Raw genomic sequence first — 21,351 nt, 5'->3', positions numbered from 1 at the left:
TATTACGAGTTAACAGCTGCAAACACCGCTCAGAATCATCAACACGTTGTTGTTTTTGGTCAAATGTGAGCTCCCGCGTCACCCATTTTGCACAGAGCTTCCGCATATCCAAATATTGATGAATGATATGACCAACATATTCCTTTGATATCTTTAAGGCCTCTGCTATCTCGATCAACCTCATTTTACGGTCATTCAAAATCATTTTGTGGATTTTTTGATGTTTTCGTCGGTAACCACCTCTTTCGGACGTCCACTGCGTTCACCGTCCTCCGTGCTCATTTCACCACGCTTGAATTTTGCATACCAATCAATTATTGTTGATTTCCCTGGGGCAGAGTACGGAAACTCATTATCAAGCCAAGTTTTTGCTTCCACCGTATATTTGCCCTTCAGAAAACAGTATTTTTTTCTATTTTGTTCACAATAACAAAAGTTGCTTCACAAAAGACTCTCTATTTCACAAACTAATTAATTGACTTCCAGACGTCAAATTTTAATACGAATCATTTGAAGGTTGGTAATATATAAAAATAATATGCATTTAGTACTAGCGACGCCATCTATGTGTCAGACCGGGGACTTATCAGCCAACCTGTTATATTCTGAAAATTAGCTTGGGCTTCAATGGCTTGGAAGCTTCAAAAATGCAAGAGTTAACCGATGCCCCAAAAAGTTAGACAGCAAAGAGCCAAAGTGGGGTCTTATCAGTTATTGCGAAGAAACAAAATATTCGGGGTTACTTGACAAATTTAGATCTTCGATTCGTCATCAGAACTCAAACGTCGCCGAGGGTAATGCTGGGGTTGACTTGTCGGCCAATGGTCGCTCTCACTTGTATTCATCGACCGTGGGGTTTAAATAAGTACCGAATTATCGGGAAACTGTCTTAAAGACAGTATTGAAGTCCTGGGCAAACAAACATATTGACCACAAACCATGGACATTTAAACAGGATTCACCACCATGTCAATCAGCCCGAGTCAACCAAGAATGGTTTTAAAAAGGAGGTTTCTCGCTTCATTTCTACCACACAAGAGCCAATAAAATATCCTAATCTCAAATCGTTGGACATTTGCTCCTGGAGCATTTAGGAAAGCAAGGCTGAAATTTGGCTTATCCCAGAGAAGCGCCTCAGATATGGCTTTGTCGGCCTTTTGAATGTTATAATTCGTGTCACAATTTAGCCAATTCGGACTAACCTTAACTGATTTTAAAATTTGATATTTTTCCGACATTTTTAGCATTTGAACAATAACATTTGAACCCAAATGCAAGGCTGACATGCTAACCATGGCGCTCTATACACTGTAGAGGTTCATATCAAGAGTTTTCTATATTGTAGACAACTCTTGCAGCTTCAAGTTGTCATATAGGTTATTGAGTGCACATTGCGGAAATTCATCTCGTATTGCAAAGCTGAAACTGCACAGATCTGGCCTTCCCCATTATAATATGACATTGGTATGAAGGACGGCGTCCGCGATTGCTGTCATTGGCATTTCCTATACAGTGTCTCTTCAGAAGTCTAGGTTAGGTGGCAGCCCGATGTATCAGGCTCACTTAGACTATTCAGTCCATTGTGATACCACATTGGTGAACTTCTCTCTTATCACTGAGTGCTGCCCGATTCCATGTTAAGCTCAATGACAAGGGACCTCCTTTTTATAGCCGAGTCCGAACGGCGTTCCAAATTGCACTGAAACCACTTAGAGAAGCATTGAAACCTTCAGAAATGTCACCAGCATTACTGAGGTGGGATAATCCACCGCTCAAAAACTTTTACTTTTTGGTGTTCGGTCGAAGCAGGAATCGAACCCACGACCTTGTGTATGCAAGGCGGGCATGCTAACCATTGCACCACGGTGGCTCGGAAGTTTAACCAGATATGATTGACTCTGTCAGTGTTCAATCCTAATGAGAGTACAGAGGTCCTTTAAACGCCATACACACTAAGAACGAAAATAATTTCAAATCTCGAAAAACATGATTTCGAGCATAGTATTAACAAGAGCTTTTTGTCCTCATGAGCGATATCGAGCTTCTGATTCGCACATGTTTTTTTTTTTAAACGGTCACTTTTCTTTATTATGTTATTTCATGGAAAAGACACTTACTGAATATTTTTGATTTTGCAAAAAAAGTGTGTTTTTCTTGATATTTTGCAATTTTAGTTTCGACTTATGAAACACAAACTTACTGTCCTTAACACGTGAAAATGATTTTCGTCCATTTGGATGCTAAAGTTTGCTGCTCTTGTAGGAACAGAAGTTCCTAAAGGAGATCATTATCATCGGTGCCTTTGTAAAGGAGATTCCGTGCAAGATTTCCGTATTGTTAGTTTTTCCTGGGCGAAAATGTTTTGCCAAGAAATTCCATATAGGATTTACTGCCAGCCATTTAGTTTCCCAATTTTTAACTAGGAAGAGAGGTGTTCGTAAGATATTCTAAGATTCTATTCTGAGATATTCTAAGATAGAAGGCTTTAAACAACTTCTATGCAACGTTTGGTAGTGTTGGAACAGCTTGGAAAATCTGATGTGACAATCTATAAAATCGTGATGACTTCGCCCCGACTTCATTGGAGCATTATGGAACGTTTATGTGGCGTATTCCTGGCCAAGTTTCAGAATATTCGGAAGCTAGTTCTGAAAACAAATTAGCTTCCAGAATCTTTGTTACAGGGGATAAAGGTGTAAAATGTTTTCTTGGCTTTAGTTGTAAATAGTATTCTTGTCAATGTTAAATTTCTGTAAATAAATAAAAAATTTTGCCAATGCCACCTTCAAGTATGTAAATCATTTTTGCCTTTGCCACTCCTGCCGTAAATCGAACCCGACACCAGCGATATACATTCAACAAGTTAGAGTTCGTGTTTGTACTGTAATCTTTATTTGTGATTTTTTTCAACTACTTAAGCTAGAAATCAACGGCTTGTATAAAAATAATTCCGAATACTATATAACAAAAACAGACCAACAACTCCAATGACAGCATTACAGACTTTCATCCAAAAACCTATTATAGAAATAAAGGTGAATGTCCCAAGTTTTATATTGGCTCTTGCCATGGGTTTGAATAGTATTTGAATCTCATATGAAAGTAACGCAGCCTACTATTACTTTGGATCATGAGGCAACTTAAAGCCAACCATATCAGCCGTCTCCCTTACAGTTCTTTCTCCCCTCCCATGAAATTCCTTGTACAGCTCATTATATTTGCGAACGCTGGACAAATAGGTGAGATATGTTTGTCCCAGTGATAATGCTTCATCTCGTGCTTTGCATAACTGTTGGTCAGTAGTTTGGAATTTCTTGTATTGTCCCAAGATATAACGAGAGGCAAGCGAGTTTTTAATGCAACCATTGGGAGAGGCGGCACGCAACTCTTGGAGTAAACCGCGTAAGGTTTTCACAGCAGCCATGCTATAAAATAAATGCAAAAGTTTTTATTTATTATATTATTGAATATATTTTTTTTCTGACAATTCTTACATGATTGATTTTTGTCTTCTTCTTGCTTGGAACAACAACAAACAACAGCTGATTATGACATGAAACGAACTGTATGGCGGGGGTGGCTCCCAATTGGAGCGCTTTTTAGAAAGTCATTAGAAAATTCGGTCGATTCGTTACTTTACGATTACTCGTTGGCATTTGGGCGAGATTAACATTATGGTTGAGAGCTCCAACTGACTGAGTGCTTCCGTTTTGTTTAAAAAACATATTCATCAATTGAAATAAATTTGTTTTTAGCTCTGATAAAAAAGAATTAACTTAAAAAAGTTAAATAAATGTATTGCTCGGTGTTGGGCGAACAGCTTCAATTAGTCAATGATTAGATCTTGCTTCTAAGAATAACAGTGCATAAATCAAATGGGTGAGTAAAAACCGCCAATTCTAAGCTTAACAGTAAACAATTCGTAGAATTTTTAGAAATAAAAGAAAATGAAAAGAATCTTTTAATGAATGAAATAAACGCGGTGGAGTTGAATACATTGTTTAAAATATTACACATAACCATGAAACCACTTGGAGAAGATTTGAGACATTCACAAATGTAACCAGCATTACTGAGAAGGGATAAACCACAGTTGAAAAACGTTTTTGTGTTCAATCGACTCGAGAATCGAACCCACGATACTTTGTATCCAGTACCAATGTTCAATATTAGGTTGGGTATTGTGGCAGCCCTATATTTCAGGCTTTCCTAGACTATTCAGTCTATTGGAATACCACAATGGTGAACTCAATAGCTCAATAATTTTTATACCCTAAACCACATAGTGGTCACAATGTCACAATCACAATGGACTGAATAGTCTAAGTGAGCCTGAATAATAATCGGGCTGCCACCTTAACCTAACATAGTGGTCAGGGTATAATAAGTTTGATCGGCCAAAAAATGTGCCTACCAGAAATATTGATTTTAGACCCCGATCGACTCAGAATCACCTCCTGAGTCGATCTAGCGCTTGGTGTCCGTCCGTCCGTCCGTGTCTCCATGTATTTGTTGTTCACAGGATTCCGGTCGCAATTATAAACCGGTTTTGATGAAATTTGGTACAGGGAGTTTTTTGGCCACAAGAACGAACGCTATTGAATTTGGAAGAAATCGGATCAAATTTAGATATAGCTCCCATATATATGTATCGCCCGATTTCGACAAATGGGTTCAAGTTGCGTGTTTTTTCAAACGGATCGTCACCAAATTTGGCAAAAGGTATTCTTTTCCAGCGCCCTTCATGTCTGCAAAATTTCATACAAATCGGTTCAGATTTAGATATAGCTCTCATATATATGTATCGCCCGATTTTCCCAAATTTGGCCACAAAACCTTTATTTATCAACCGATCTTACTCAAAGTTGGCTAAATATAATCTTCTATAGCATTAACTATATGTGCAAAAAATCATCGAAATCGGTTCAGATTTAGCTATAGCTCCCATATATATGTACCGCCCGATTTTTGTAAATTTGGCCATTAATCCCTTATTTATCAACCGATCTTTCCCAAATTTGGCTAAATGTAGTTTTCTATAGCACTAACTATGTGTGCAAAAAAATCATCGAAATCGGTTCAGATTTAGATATAGCCCCCATATATATGTATAGCCCGATTTTCCCAAATTTGGCCATAGAACCCTTATTTATTAACCGATCTTACTAAAAGTTGGCTAGATCCAGTCCTCTATAGTACTAACTATATGTGCAAAATTTCATCGAAATCGGTTCAAATTTAGATATAGGTTAGGTTAGGTTAGGTTATGTGGCAGCCCGCCTTTTTTACTGATTTAGTTTTCACTTTAGCGTCTAAACTCGAACTTAATACTCACCTTTAGCAAATTTGGCCACAAAACCTTTATTTATCAACCGATCTTACTCAAAGTTGGCTAAATATAATCTTCTATAGCATTAACTATATGTGCAAAAAAATCATCGAAATCGGTTCAGATTTAGCTATAGCTCCCATATATATGTACCGCCCGATTTTTGTAAATTTGGCCATTAATCCCTTATTTATCAACCGATCTTTCCCAAATTTGGCTAAATGTAGTCTTCTATAGCACTAACTATGTGTGCAAAAAAATCATCGAAATCGGTTCAGATTTAGATATAGCCCCCATATATATGTATAGCCCGATTTTCCTAAATTTGGCCATAGAACCCTTATTTATTAACCGATCTTACTAAAAGTTGGCTAGATCCAGTCCTCTATAGTACTAACTATATGTGCAAAATTTCATCGAAATCGGTTCAAATTTAGATATAGGTTAGGTTAGGTTAGGTTATGTGGCAGCCCGCCTTTTTTACTGATTTAGTTTTCACTTTAGCGTCTAAACTCGAACTTAATACTCACCTTTAGCCTCTAAAGGTGGGTATTAAGTTCGAGTTTGGCCGCTAAAATCCTCACTTTTTCACGATTATTTTTCTTTAATAATCCATTTTAAAGAATATAAACTTTATAAAATGTTGCTTTGCTATTCCCCATCAAGTTATAATAAAATCTGCAACAAATATGTATAATTTCATGCCTTCTTTTGCTGATTTAGTTTTCACTTTAGTGAAAAAATTACGAATTTAGCGGCTAAACTCGAACTTAATACTCACCTTTAGCCTCTAAAGGTGGGTATTAAGCTCGAGTTTGTCCGCTAAAATCACTTTTTCACGATTATTTTTCTTTAATAATCCATTTTAAAGAATATAAACTTTATAAAATATTGCTTTGCTATTTCCCCATTATAGTAAGTGCCCCTGCAACTGTGTTAATCCTCTGCATAATTAAGTCCGCTTGAACCTGCTGCGATGAAATTATCATTAGATTGATACATATATCTAGCTAGAGGCTTTCTATGCTTGGGGGAAAAGTCACAGGAGGTCAAATCAGTAAAATACGGTAGATGGGCCAGCACTTCATAGCCCAATTTCGTAGTGGCTAAGCGGGAGGTGTTTCCCGGTTCGTTGTCTCTTCAAATTAGATTCGAACAAGTCAAATGTGTCGAGATAGTCCTTTTACCTAGGAAAATTACTGTACGGGCAAATCTATAAGGTTAGGTTACGTTAGGTTATGTGGTAGCCGGATGTATCAGGCTCACTTAGACTATTCGGTCCATTGTGATACCAGAGTGGTGAACTTCTCTCTTATCAATGAGTGCTGCCCGATTCCATGTTAACCTCAATGACAAGGGACCTCCTTTTTATAGCCGAGTCCGAACGGCGTTCCACATTCCAGTGAAACCACTTAGAGAAGCTTTGAAACCCTCAGAAATGTCACCAGCATTACTGAGGTGGGATAATCCACCGCTGAAAAACTTTTTGGTGTTCGGTCGTAGCAGGAATCGAACCCACGACCTTGTGTATGCAAGGCGGGCATGGTAACCATTGCACCACGGTGGCTCCCGGGCAAATCTATAAGCTATGAAACGAGGGCATATTCTCTTGAGTACTGTATATTTATAGTTCCTTAAATTGAGTTGTTATGGTTTTGAAAGTGATTTCTAAATAATGTAAAATACAAAATCGAAAATCATTATTACATGATACATATTTCCTTAGCCGAACACTTGATTTTAACTATCTAAGACCACAATAAGAGTGCATTAAATCGATGGAATAAAAAATATTTTATTTTCTTACAAAACTATGCAAATACATATGTTTTACGATAGCAGAACAACTTCATCCATCTTGACATCGCTGTCATCTTTTTCTATGCTAAGTTCAAGTACAACATCTTCATCTACCGACATTGTTTCTTTTACACTTTTTGCATCATCTTCATCTTTTATTTCTATCTTCTCTTCAATATCTCTTTCCAAGAATCCACGTCGTCGTCCAGTTTTACCCGACTGTGATCCACCTTCCACTTCATCATCACTTAGACCATCGAGTAAAGTTATATTACCAACATCTGATTTAATTCCACTACCAGATCCCACAATAACCTCATCATCACTCTTGCTAGTCTCCTCATCGCTGGAGCTATCCTCAGCTAATTGGGCTTCTAATTCTCTTACAGCATACATGAGGACTGAGAAATCTTTTTGGCGCTTCTCAAATTTACGTTCCAATTTTAATTTCTTATCATTCAATTCGGCCAATTCTTTTTGCAATGATTCAATATGCTTCTGGGTTTCTTTACGATCCGGTTGCTGTTTGATAACCTTAGCCAGTTGATCATATTCCATTTTATTTTTACGTATTTGCTTGGCGGTCACAAGTTCTTTTTTACTATCTTCGATTTCTTGCTTCGCTGCTTCGATATTTTTCTCAATGGTCTGTGATAACTTTTGATAATTCTCCAATTCTTCATCGATCATTTGACTGGTACGCTCAGTTTTGGCCGCAGCAAATTGACATTGAGCTAACTGAGCCATCAAACGGTCGTAGATGATTTGGCTGTGCAGGGTATAAAAATAAAAGGAAAAAGTTACAAAACTTGAAACGGGTCATGTATGGTGGCAACCAACAAAATCCAGAAATATTGTCTATGATTAGGAAGCTATACAAACATGCAGTTATTGACATTCACGAGAAGTTATTCACATGGCCTCGGGAAAAATATGAACTACATACCAAAAATGCAATATAGCTTCATGAAGTAAACTTACTTATTCTCTGGCGAATCATTCTTTGAATACATCCATTTCAGGAATTGTTTAAGCAGCATATTAAGACGCCTATCATCACCGGTTCCATCTCCATCAATCAATAAACGCTTCTTTATAATTTCCTCTATAAAAAATATGTATATAAAGTCAAAGAAGTAGAACCTTTCGGGGTAATTTCAAACAAACCATCAGTCATTTTTCGATATTCTAAAATAGATAAATCCCAAAACAAGTGCTAATTTATAGTAAACACAAATAATTCGCTTTATTGTATATGGCCGAAACACACACACACACTGTAAATAATCATATGGTAGCCAGGGCTGCAACTAATCATAAACAGTTCAATATTTGTTGTACAACATTTCTCACACATAATTGTTGCCAATTATTGGTAATTTTAACCGACATTTCGTAATATCTGTAGTGGAATTCTGTATTCAATTTTAACGATATCTCGCATCGTTAAGAAGGGATAACAAGAAAAGTAACATCCACGCTATTCGGAAGACGTTTTAAACGACATTTACAATCGTTTAAAATCAACTGTGTTGTTTTCTGTACAGATAACAATAAATACATCGTTAAGTAAACAACGAAGATTTTTTGGTTATTTAAGTTCTCTAATGAATTGACGTTATCAGCAGAAAATTTCATTCATGCCAAATAGGGTCTTTATTTATGGTGGTTAGATTAGGTTAGGTTCTTTCTCTATCACAAATACAGAATCTTACCACAGGCCATAAGACATACCCAAAGGCAATATACCCAATAAACACAGGATGAGCGTTTTTCAAATGCAACAACTTTTCAGTTTGAAGGTAAATATAATTTTTAACATAAATTCAACTTGACTTGAAAAAGCTCATCTTCAATACATCTTCAAATTATTTACGAATTACTTCCAATTTGCCAAAATGTTGACGAAATCTTTGAAAAGGTATTGAAGATAATATGAGAAAACTTTGACAAAACACTACCCTAAAATGCAACGAAAAAACCATGTGGTTTTCAATACTTATTTGTGCAACGAAGTTCGTGGTCAATTGCAAGAAATAAAAAAATGGAAAATTTTAGACAAATAACCAAATAGTTTATAAAAATAGGTATGTGAAAATAAAAAATGAAATAAAACTTTAAGGAAGTCACTAAATGTATATCTTTTTGCAGAAAACTAAAATTATGGATTCTACGTTCTTGAAAACATTAAAAAGTTGACCGATGAAAAAATGGTGGACAATTAACAGGAACTGCTTCAAATAGTTTATAATAATTGGTACGTCAATATGAAAAATTAAATCAACACTTTAGAGAAGTCACTAAATTTAAATCTCTGTGCAGAAAACCAAAATCTTTGGATGCTACATTCTTGCAAACATTAAGAAGCTGGCTTATCGACAAGACAAAGTTTCCAGAAACATTACAAGTGCAACCAATTAAAAACAACAAATTGTTGAAATCAACAACTTCTGGATGAACATGTGCATCACATCGTCAGTTTAATTCATATGCTATTATCAGTTTAAAATGGATATTTTGTGAATTCCTTCTGCTGGAAATCAATTCTAACACGCGGTCCAGTACGTTCCTAATTTCAAATTGCCCGCATGTGAATAAATGTTAATGCTGTTTTATGACACCAAAAGGAAGGAAATCGAATTATCAATGCAAAAGTGTTTACTAATAATGTTTAAGATATTTAAAGTTTTGTTTTTTTTTTTTTTTGATATGTTTAATAAGATTATTATTTATCAATTGGTATTGTAGTGTACTATGTAGTGTATTATTATATATTTTATTTTGATGAAAATGAATAAATTATACAAAATTCATAGAATTTTGGCTTTGACTTTCAGTTTGAAGTAGGGATATCATTCATACAAATTTGGGTTGAAAAGTATTTGCAACGATGTTAATTTTGAATTTGACTCGCATCGAAAATTGTTTGACAAATTATTGAGTAGCATTTCAATTTGAGGATAACACTTGAGATATTGTTGCTAATGTGTTGAATTTCACTGTTGAGGGTAATCTTACCCTAATCCTTTGAAAAATTGTTGAAATTTAGCATTTTTCAAACGTTTGTATTTATTGGGTACTTTAGAAGATGGGAAATTGGCTTGCATCATACCAAATGTTGCATTGACGGCGCTAGGTCCATACATGTTTGTAATTTTTTATTTGCATTTTTTTAAACGAAATGGCAACCCTAATAGTCATTGTTTTATTGCCGTCAATCAGCTGTTTATTGTTAGTCCTCCACAGCAAGTGGGAAAAACAAAACAAACATTCCACATACAACCAGAGTAAAGCAGAGATATTAATATGGATACTACACCATACGATGTTCGTATGCATTCCATATTTCGTAATCAACCAAGCTACAGGTATTTCAATAAATCCATAATGGATCCAGGTGACCTAGCGTTTCGGCGTATGAATGAGATTGATGTATTTTATCTGCAACCTGAGCAATTGGCCGATAATCGAGGATTTGTCAAGTATTCCCTTTGTGATCCCCGCACTAAACAACCAGTTGACGACTTTTTATTTGATCATACTGGAAATATAACAACAAAAATATTCCACTCACCAAAATTTTCATGTATGAATGCAGCTCAGCATTCAATAGGTGTGCGGGTTCAAAAGGCACTTCAAGATGAAGATGAAATTGATGAAGCCGATTACCTCATATGGCGTAAAACCGAGAGAACAAGACAGAAGGAGGCTCAACAGTTCCATAAATTTGTCTACGATTTTAGCCAAACCAATAAGGAGAAGGTTTATGAACCGGCAAAGCATTTGATGGTTATGTACAAGCAATGGTATGAGTGGAAAGCCAAACGTTTATTAAACAAATATCCTGATATGTCATACAATACACATTTGGGTTTGCCACATTTAAGAATGTGCAAAGATCCATTGAAAGAACAGTTGACGACAATAGAGGAGGTGACCACGATAGATGTGGAAATCCCAAATATTAATACCGAGAGAGACAATGACAAAGGTGTTACACTAGACTTCAAATTACTGAAAAGGCAACTAAATAGGTATACTGATGAATTAATGAATTTGGAGGAAATAAAAGAAAAATTTGAAGAGGATGCCAAAGAAAAATTTACGAAATCCATGTTAATGGGGGAACCAAACATTCATGAATATTACATACCATTGGACTCATTACTGTATCTACTAACAGCAGGTGATTATGTTGATTTACCCACAGAAATGTTATTAAATATAAATGAACATGACACTGGTCAAAAGTATATTGTAATGGATTCCCCATTACCATCACGACAAATGGGTTGGCACACAGTTAAACATGTAGCAGAAAAAACTACAGAGGCATATGTGTCTTTATCTCGAGTGTACAGAGATGAGAGCTTAGAAATATCCGGATGCCCCAAGGATACTTTGACCTACGAAGTAAAAACAGTTGAAGACTATATGGAAAACTATGCACGATTAAGAACTAAAGATTGTAACATATCTCATAAATTTATCAAATGGGAACTGAATTCAGAAGATAAAGAAACTACAAAACATATTTACACCGTTTTTGATAATCCGCTAAATGGCATGACACCTTATTCCTTAAAATTGGAGAATAAACCCAATTTTGGATGTGAATTAATGACAAAATACGAACTTCTAAGAGACTGGTTTAAATTAAAACTGCAAGGTCAAACAAAGGGCACTTGCTATAGATTGGATATAAATAACTTTCAAACCCTGTTGGAAGAGAACCAAACACTTTTAAAATTAGAACAACAACTTTCTACAACCTATCACATAGTAATATCACAATTGTTGAGTAATCTAGATGAATTCCTTAGGCTGCTCCTAACTATGCCCTGTGGTCCATATATGCTGCGTTACAATTCTAAATACAGAGATAAAATGATGCTGTGCAAACCATCTAAGGAAATCACATCATATACGGTATATCTACATCAATTGTTGAAATCGGAACCATCACATTTGTTATTTATGTCACAACAAAGTTATCTACCTATAGTCGATAACTTATGCAGCCTAATGCATTTGCAACACAAGACATTACCCTGTGCTTTTAGACCACCAAAGGGTATTGGTATGAAACCGAATGAGAAACAGCCGCAGAAAAAATTTTTACCTATCAATGACCAAGATTATATAAAGAATAAATGTAAGACTAAACAGGAATTGATTGCGAAACGAATGCAAGCCTATTTAAATGTGCAAAAGAAAAAGAATCAAAGGATGCGTAGAAGACAAACGAAAAAAAGTAGGGAGGGGGATGTACAGGAGACAAAATAACATAATTTTGTAGCTAGTTTTAACAAATATTTCTTTATGTATCTTTGTAGCACATTTATACTAATTCTAATAAATAAATTAATGTTTTTAAATCGCTAGGTCTTTTTGTTAATAAAAAAGGTCGAAGAAAATCATAGGAAAAAGGCTAAAAACTAAATCTATATAATTAAAAATATTATTACAATATTTATTCAATCTTTGCCGGACAAGAAGATGAAGGGAATTGATACTATTAAATTGTTGAAAAGATTTTAATTATATGAGACAATATCATTTCAATTTTACGATAGTAAAGAAATAAAAAAGTAAAAAAAAAATTTCTAAAGGAATAACATTTTGAAAAGATTTTCTATAGAAATAAAATTTTGACAAAATTTCCTAAAATGTTCTATAATAAAAATTTAATAAAAATTTCTTTGGAGATAAAATTTCGAAAAAATTTTCTTTGGAGATAAAATTTTGATAAAATTTTCTATAGAAATAAAATTTTTACAAAATTTTCTATAAAAATAAAATTTTGACAAAATTTTCTATAGAAATAAAATTTTGAAAAGATTTTCTATAAAAATAAAATTTTGACAAAATTTTCTAAAGAAATAAAATTTTGAAAAGATTTTCTATAGAAATAAAATTTTGACAACATTTCCTAGACCAGAGCTCTCAATTTCGGATCCATTCCTTATCAACTTGATATTCGCTTTACTGGTGTTCTTGTACAATTTGTTGAGAGTATAAAGTGCTTAGGAGTCTACCTTGACTTTGACTTAAAGTTTGAGGAACACATATCAAAGATTTCTTCCAAAATTTGCGGCACCTTACGCGGTTTATACAACCTTGATTGTTATTTACCTACACCCGTCAAAGTACGGATTTCGCATGCTTTATTAATGTCTCACATTTTGTATTGCTTGGAGGTATACTGTGGCACAGGTCTAGGCATTCTGAGGAAGCTGTATGTTGTTTTTAATAGGATTATTAGATATGTTTACGGCCTCAGGATGAGGGATGATGTTTCGCCATTTGCTCAGGAATTCCTACAATGTTCCTTTGAGGACTTTGTTAAGATCAGGAATCTACTATCAGAATCTACTATCGTCACCCAGTCACCACTCGATATTGCTCAATCATTTCGTTTTTCCATGTCAACCCGAAATCAATTAATTATTTTGCCGAGAATATCATTGTTAATATATGAGCGGTCATTTATTGTAAGGATTTGTAGGTTATGGAACTCTCTTCCGGTTTCCTTAAAGTCATTTGACTTCTGGAACCCTCTTTTTAAGAGAAAACTAATGGACCACTTCAATCAATAAAGTCACATACCATATAGTACCATATTTTCTTAATAGACTAACAACATTTTTTTTTAAGATTATTGAATAACTATTGTTACATGTATATTTTTTGTAATATGAAATTTATGAATCGATCCCACGACCTGGTGTATGCAAGGCGGGCATGCTAACCATTGCAATTTTGACAAAATTTTCTATAGATATAAAATTTTGACGAAATTTGCTATAGAACTAAAATTTTTACATTTTCTATAAATATAAAATTTTGACAAAATTTTCTATAGAAATAAAATTTTGACAAAATTTTCTAAAGAAATAAAATTTTGAGAAAAATTCCTATTAAAATAATATCTTGACAAAATTGTCTAAAGAAATAAAATTTTTGCAAATTATTTTATAGAAATAAAATTTGAGAAAAATTCCTATTAAAATAAAATCTTGACAAAATTTTCTATAAAAATAAAATTTTTACAAAATTTTCTATAAAAATAAAGTTTTTTGTTTTTTTTTTTTTTTTTTTTTTTTTGATTTCAGCTTGACTAAACTACAAGTTTAGCTTAACCAAAATAGGAAAAGAATATTTGTCAAATTTATTTGGGCAAAGCCCTATAGACTGCATGATGGTTGGATGGACGCACGTTTCGGAATTACCACATTCCTCATCAGCATCCTCTACTTGCAGCAAAACTATCAACCAATTATCAGAATAAATTCAGGCAATTCACTAAACCCAAAAGTAAACCAAATAAATTTGACAAACATTCTTTTCCTCTGTTGGTTAAGCTACACTTGTAGTTTAGTTTAAGCTGAAATAAAAAAAATAAAAAACAACAAAAACAATGATTAAAGAAAAAACAACAATAACAAAAAAACGAATGAAAATAAAGTTTTGACAAAATTTCCTACAGAAATAAAATTTTGACAAAATTTTCTATAGAAATAAAATTTTGACAAAATTTTCTATAAAAATTTAATGATTCTGTTTATTGTTAGAATTTTTAAAAGTCCATGTTTGCATCACACATTTTTAAAAATATTCAATTCGCCTTCTTTGATCGAATTATAAGAGAGCTATACAAGAGAGCTATAAAAAGCAACAACAATGATTAAAAAAAAACCAACCATAACAAAAAACGAATGAAAATAAAGTTTTGACAAAATTTCCTACAGAAATAAAATTTTGACAAAATTTTCTATAGAAATAAAATTTTAAAAAATACAATTTTGACAAAAAAAAAAAATAACATTTTATAGAAATAAAATGTTAACAAAAATTTCTATAAAAATTTAATGATTCTTTTAGAATTTTTAAAAGTCCATATTTGCATCACACATTTTTAAAAATATTCAATTTACCTTCTTTGATCGAATTATAAGAGAGCTATACATTTGTGTTTCTTTGTATATCCATTTTTTATTTTCTCTCCTTGCGATAATCATCTTTGTATTTACCAATGTAACCTTTTTGAGACGAGCTATCATGAGTCAACTTGTAACCAGTTGAGCTATAAAAACAAACAAAGCAATATGATGACTAGGGCAATATTACATTCGTCATACTACTAACGTTTTTACCTATGCACAACACCACAGCACACTCACCCGAATTATGAAAATCTTAGCAGAGAAAACCCCTCCCTTCGAAGTTGTCAACATAACTCTAAATGGTCTTAACACACTCCACTCACCACTCCACAGTTCAACTACCCCCCTTCTATGCGCAAAACCATTCTACGCAGAAAACCTTAAAATGGCAAACGCAATTGAGATGTTTTTTTTTTTTTTGTTAATTTTGGAAACTTTTATTCCCAATGGGTCAACTTATTTTTATTTTATAAACAAAAACATAGTTAATTCTCTTTTTTATCATATTTTCTTGGAGCATAGTATGTAGTATGTAAGTGTAGTATTTATGTTTGTAATTATGTACGCATATCGAACATTTTATTCATTATGACTAAAACAAGTGAGTATCGTTCTCTTCAATAAGTATATGTTGATGTAGTATGATGATAAATTTAAACGTGTACTTTTTGCTTTACCTTAGGCTAGACTTAATTTGGCAAACTCTTCTGCCGATATCATATCTGGGGTGTCAGTGTACTTTGGTTCTTCCTTTTTGGCCCAAAATTCCGGTTTCTGACTCATGTGACTTGGTGGGAAAACATGCACCGACAAATCATTGAAAACATTTTGCACATCGTAATCATCTTCCAGGGGCAGTTCAACACCATCGTACATAATATCCATAATGTAGTTGGCATCTAATCGTAATATACGATCTGGTTTGGAACATGATAAACTTTCAAAGCTGTTATTGATTAAAATGACATGTTTCAATTGTTGCGGGCTCCAGTTCTTCCAAAGTAGGTTATTTGTCAAACAATTAGGGCAGTGTGGCAAATAGAAAAGTGTGTACACTTTTGCATCGAATTTCCCCTCGCAATTTTCCTTCATGATTTTGCAATTTAATCTTTCGAGCACTTCTTTTTCACTTTTGCTGAAGACAGGATCAAAGAATATGGCCTCTTCGATTTTCAAGAAAGCTTGAGCACATAATATAAAAGCCAATTGATGTAGGGCCTGATAATTCCTTGTGAACGGTCCAATGCCGAAACAAACCAAGAGTTTTGGTGTGATTCTGGTACCCATAACTTCACCATATTGAAGTTTTAAAAATGATTCTTTGAGTGTGGCCATTGACTGATTGAAATAATCACAGTCTTCCATGCGATCGCGTAACACATCAAGACGCCTGGAAGAAAGCAAAAACAAAGGGGGTGTATGTGGGTGATTAAGAAAATAAGTACATACATATATCATTACATATATACGTGTGTACATATGCGTTTCCGGAGTTGTTGACCTACATCAGAAACTTATCCACATCGACTTCGGGACATTCTTTTTCCAATGTCTTCTCGGGCACCTTTCTGCTGCTTTTTTTACCCAGACTGAGACTGTTGTATGATATCCATTTTTTACGGGTCACTGTATTGAATTCTTCACTCATGATTTTTGATTTTTTTTCTTCCTAAAATTACCCCTTACTGAAATATTGCACTTCTGCTACCTTTCAGGGCGTCCGAAAAACAGTTGTGTATGTTGTGAAAAAACTTGATGTTTATATTTTATGAACATTTTTATCGAAAAACGATTATGTTGTACTACAATCGATTACAATAACACCACGCTTTTCCCTGCAATGCAGTCGATAAAAGTGTGGTGAATTATTGTGTTCAACTGCCTAACCTAAATAGAACCGTATCTCCGTAGCGTACAAAGAAGAACTGAATGCAGAGCTCAAGAAATAGATGAGGTAAATTAATAAATTTAGCAGACAAATCGATATTAAAAAGCTATTTTGTTTTCAAGTAACAATTCCGTAAAGCATTGTTATTACGTGTTTACATTTTTATTATCTTTATTTGTTCCAAGTGGATTATAAATCTACTAAATAATAATGAAAACCGAATTTTGAGTAGCTTTCTAATTAAAAAGTTGATTGAAGTTGAAAATGTTTTCAATTAATAAAGTAATTGAAACAATTAACTTTTTATCAAGATACAGGGTGCGGCTAAAGTAAATATGTGATTTGTTTTTTAAATAACTATTGAATGGAATGAAAAAAACAAAAAAAATTTTTGATAGAACAAGTAAGGAAAGTCTAAAGTCGGCCGGGGCCGACTATATTATACCCTGCACCACTTTGTAGATCTAAATTTTCGATACCGTATCACATCCGTCAAATTTGTTGAGTGCTATATATAAAGGTTTGTCCCAAATACATACATTTAAATATCGCTCGATTTGGACAGAATTTGATAGACTTTTACAAAATTTATAGACTCAAAATTTAAGTTGGCTAATGCACTAGGGTGGAACACAATTTTAGTAAAAAAATATGGGAAACATTTAAATCTGAAGCAATTTTAAGGAAACTTCGCAAAAGTTTATTTATGATTTATCGCTCGATACATATATATATTAGAAGTTTAGGAAAATTAGAGTCATTTTTACAACTTTTCGACTAAGCAGTGGCGATTTTACAAGGAAATTGTTGGTATTTTGACCATTTTTGACGAAATCAGAAAAACATATATATGGGACCTATATCTAAATCTGAACCGATTTCAACCAAATTTGGCACGTATAGCTACAATGCTAATTCTACTCCCTGTGCAAAATTTCAACTAAATCGGAGTTAAAAATTGGCCTCTGTGGTCATATGAGTGTAAATCGGGCGAAAGCTATATATGGGAGATATATCCAAATCTGAACCGATTTCAACCCAATTTGACAAGCATAGTTACAATGCTAATTCTACTCCCTATGCAAAATTTCAACTAAATCGGGGCAAAAAATTGGCCTCTGTGGGCAAATGAGTGTAAATCGGGCGAAAGCTATATATGGGAGCTATATCTAAATCTGAACCGATTTGGCTGATATTTTGCAAGTTTTTCGAGACTCATAAAATATTCGGATGTACGGAATTTGAGGAAGATCGGTTGATATACATGCCAATTATGACCAGATCGGTGAAAATTATATATGGAGGCTATATCTAAATCTGAACCGATTTTTTTCCAAAATCAATAGGGATCTCTTTGAGCCGAAACAGGACCCTATACCGAATTTTAGGACAATCCGACTAAAACTGCGAGCTGTACTTTGCACACAAAAATACATCAACAGACAGACAGACGGACATCGCTAAATCGACTCAGAATTTAATTCCTGTACCACAGTAGTGGTGAAGGGTATAAAAAGAAAGTTTATTTTATATTATTTTTTTACATTAATTATGAAAAATAATATCAGTTAAATGAGAACCATTTTCTATAACGCAAAAATTTGCACTTTTTATGGCATTTTCCATAACTTTGTTGAGTGTTTCTTGTGGTATACGATCAATTTCTTCTTGAATGTTGTCCTTTAGTTGCTGCACGGTTTGGGGTTTATTCATATAAACTTTGTCTTTGAGATAGCCCCACAAGAAAAAATTCGGTGCATTCAAATCTGGCGATCGTGGTGGCCATCTCAAATTTGACAAAAAATTTCCATTTTGGTCAACGAGATTTAGAACTGCTCTAGCATATTCCAAGCGCAATACGAAGTCCTCAGGATTTAGTTTTTGGACTAGTTGGATTTTGTAAGGGAAGAGGTGCAAATCGTGTTTTAAAATTCGCCGAAGAGTGCGATCAGAAAGCTGCAATTGGGAAGATCATCTTCTCGTTGATGTCCCCGGATTTTCTTCGACGCTCTGTCGCACAGCATTAATATTTTCGGCTGATCTGCCAGTTCGAGGTCTGCCCGTACGTCTTGAATCTCCGACAGTCCCATATTCAGCAAAATTATTCACCAACGAACGAATGGTTGGACCCGTTGGAGCAGTTCTTACACCATAAAATCTTCTGTATGCACGTTGAGTATTAATTATCGAACGATGATTTTCATTAATTTTTTTTTTAATTTTTAACTAAAAATTTATTTGAATATTTGATAAACTTTTTAATCAAACTACAAATACAAATGCAGTAAGAAAGTAATTGAAAATTAAGTTTTTAATGACAAAAAAATTAAGTGAGTTTTGCAATCAATCAAAATCAATTAAATGTTTAATTGAATCATTTAAAAAATTTATTAAAATTTGAAATCATTTATTATTTTTTAACCAAGTATTTTTTAATGCCCTCTTAATAAAAAAATTAATTGGATCAATTCATTTCGTGATTGAATCAGATTTTTTGTGTAGTATTCACTGCTAATGAAATTTGTTTACCTATTGCTTAGTACTAAGTAGTGCTGTCATTCGGGATCGATTTTTATAAATCCCTGGTTTCGGGATCCCGACATATTTGGGATTCTTTAAATGCATCGCCAAAAAATTGTTGAACATTAAACCAATTTGGATTAATTCAATTTTTTAACAAAAAAAAAAAACAGGCCGTAATAGTAAATTAAAAAGCAATTTTAAATTGCTTTCATACTGAACAAAACAAGTCCAACTAAAAAAGAGAAACAAAATTTTATGAAAAAAAATTTAATTAAAAAGCAATTTCATATTGTTCAAAGGGGGATCTTATCGTTTACTTCAATTTTTGATGAAATTAAATTCTCACTCACTCAATTTGTCGGGTATGAAATCTAAAGGCCGTTTGCACTGAATAAAGACTCCAATTTATTAATAAATAATGCTAAAAAGCCACAAATTTTACAAATTGGAATTATTTTTTCGGGATCCCGAAATATCCCGTGATTCAAAATAAAAAATCCTGGGATTCGGGATTAATTCCGTCCCGAATATCCCGGGATTTTTGGATGGGATATATTCCGAATGACAGTCCCAGTACTAGGTTTCTGTATAAAGTGAATATCACAGGTTTCTTCAAAAACTAAATATAGAATCGGGCAGCAATCTTTGATAAGAGAGAAGTTCACCACTTGTGATATCACAATGGGCTGAATAGTCTAAAGGCGTTTTGTAAAAAACAGATTGCAGTTCCAAAAAGCTTTGGATTCAGTTGTGAAAATAGTGTCTCACACAATGGCGAATTGGTGACACTGCACTTCGGACAAACGAGAGTGCTGCGACTGCCCTTAAAAGAGAATTGTATACACCCTCACAAAAAATCGCTTATGTAACATATACTCCCAAACATATTTTGCTTCAAGCATATAAATTTTTGGGTATTGCCCAAACATTTATATGTTTGATCTCTTCCAATATATAATATGTTTGAAAGCATATTGGTCTAAACAATATATGTTTGGGTAGTCTAAGTTCCAAACATTTTGTATTTTTGCATCCAAATTCAATAATGTTGTCTTCCAAAAAACAATATGTTACTATGTGAACATATAATATGTTTGGAAGCATTTTGCACCCAAAAATATTATATGCTTAAAAAAAATTCTCCCAAACAATATTGTGCTCAAAATTTTATTTATTTATTTATATATTTACAATCATAATGAATTACGAAAATAAACAGGTAATATAGGTGCTAACAACATAGGTTTTCGACCTGAATGCTCAAAATTTTGTTTCTGCCTAATTGTATATTCCCCCACATCTTTCTCACTTCCACGAGATTTTTTAGTTCTTAGCACCTTTTTCTGTAATACAAACATTGTAGAAGAAATTATTCAATTTTATGATTTTTTTTTTTATTTTAATTTTACCTTTTGCCGGACGGGGATTCGAACAGCGGACCACACGTTTGTAAGGATCAAAGAAGTAGCTGATCAATTGCCCAAGGAAAAATAAAATGTTACTTTTGTAATAACAAGCAACAACCAGCAACTTAATTCAATATCGCTCCCTGTTAAATAGCGATCCAAGCTACTAAACACATATATGTTTATAGGCTATTTCTAAATTAATATATGTTTGCATCCAAGCATATTATATTTACAAACATTTTATGTCCCAAACATAATATGTTCTAACATATTAACATATATGTCCCAAACATGTTATGCTAGTTTATGAACATTATATGCTTGCACTCAAAAATATTGTGTTTAAAAATTTGTGTTCCAAACATATAATGTTTATAGCCAAACATATGAAAAACAGTCTTTTTCATCCGTGTATGCATGGAACATTATTGTCCCTAAAATGTTCTGTTCTCCGCA

The 21,351-nt window shown here is 33.6% G+C and overlaps 4 protein-coding genes across 5 annotated transcripts; 1 reads left to right on the top strand and 3 right to left on the bottom strand.

Annotated features, from left to right (window-relative positions):
* Positions 1–2,869: 2,869 nt before the first annotated feature.
* LOC142222449 (protein FMC1 homolog) lies at positions 2,870–3,616 on the bottom strand. The gene is made up of 2 exons (XM_075292593.1): positions 3,495–3,616; positions 2,870–3,425 (listed from the first exon to the last, which is right to left on the bottom strand). The coding sequence occupies exon 2, from the start codon at positions 3,422–3,424 to the stop codon at positions 3,119–3,121; it is 306 nt and encodes a 101-aa protein (XP_075148708.1). The 5' UTR covers position 3,425; positions 3,495–3,616; the 3' UTR covers positions 2,870–3,118.
* A 3,488-nt stretch (positions 3,617–7,104) lies between these two features.
* On the bottom strand, positions 7,105–8,414 carry thoc7 (THO complex subunit 7). The gene is made up of 3 exons (XM_075292592.1): positions 8,297–8,414; positions 8,111–8,234; positions 7,105–7,898 (listed from the first exon to the last, which is right to left on the bottom strand). The coding sequence occupies exons 1-3, from the start codon at positions 8,304–8,306 to the stop codon at positions 7,160–7,162; spliced, it is 873 nt and encodes a 290-aa protein (XP_075148707.1). The 5' UTR covers positions 8,307–8,414; the 3' UTR covers positions 7,105–7,159.
* Positions 8,415–10,347: 1,933 nt separating this feature from the next.
* Ice2 (Interacts with the C terminus of ELL 2) lies at positions 10,348–12,507 on the top strand. Its single transcript, XM_075292591.1, has one exon. It carries the CDS (start codon positions 10,436–10,438, stop codon positions 12,413–12,415), a length of 1,980 nt encoding a protein of 659 aa, XP_075148706.1. The 5' UTR covers positions 10,348–10,435; the 3' UTR covers positions 12,416–12,507.
* Positions 12,508–15,481: 2,974 nt separating this feature from the next.
* LOC142222446 (SRR1-like protein) lies at positions 15,482–16,843 on the bottom strand. Of its 2 annotated transcripts, none has more exons than XM_075292589.1 (2): positions 16,581–16,843; positions 15,482–16,465 (listed from the first exon to the last, which is right to left on the bottom strand). In XM_075292589.1, exons 1-2 carry the CDS (start codon positions 16,721–16,723, stop codon positions 15,754–15,756), a joined length of 855 nt encoding a protein of 284 aa, XP_075148704.1. In that variant the 5' UTR covers positions 16,724–16,843; the 3' UTR covers positions 15,482–15,753. The 2 variants fall into 2 exon arrangements, with proteins under 2 accessions (XP_075148704.1, XP_075148705.1); XM_075292590.1 differs by having other exon boundaries at positions 16,537–16,676.
* Between the last annotated feature and the right edge of the window lie 4,508 nt (positions 16,844–21,351).

Source organism: Haematobia irritans, chromosome 1 (genome assembly GCF_050003625.1).
Source record: "Haematobia irritans isolate KBUSLIRL chromosome 1, ASM5000362v1, whole genome shotgun sequence".
NCBI classification, from domain to species: Eukaryota; Metazoa; Arthropoda; class Insecta; order Diptera; family Muscidae; genus Haematobia; species Haematobia irritans.
Note: the sequence above shows the minus strand (reverse complement) of the source record. Positions and strands in the feature narration are given on the sequence as shown.

What these genes read in the sequence shown, in the direction of transcription:
- LOC142222449 (XM_075292593.1), bottom strand. Translation starts at nt 3,424, where the DNA reads ATGGCTGCTGTGAAAACCTTACGCGGTTTACTCCAAGAGTTGCGTGCC.
- thoc7 (XM_075292592.1), bottom strand. An exon ending in AATGATTCGCCAGAGAATAA is followed by an intron (nt 7,899 to 8,110) that starts GTAAGTTTACTT and finishes TACCCTGCACAG; the next exon opens with CCAAATCATCTACGACCGTT.
- Ice2 (XM_075292591.1), top strand. Translation starts at nt 10,436, where the DNA reads ATGGATACTACACCATACGATGTTCGTATGCATTCCATATTTCGTAAT.
- LOC142222446 (XM_075292589.1), bottom strand. Translation starts at nt 16,723, where the DNA reads ATGAGTGAAGAATTCAATACAGTGACCCGTAAAAAATGGATATCATAC. An exon ending in GATGTGGATAAGTTTCTGAT is followed by an intron (nt 16,466 to 16,580) that starts GTAGGTCAACAA and finishes GCTTTCTTCCAG; the next exon opens with GCGTCTTGATGTGTTACGCG.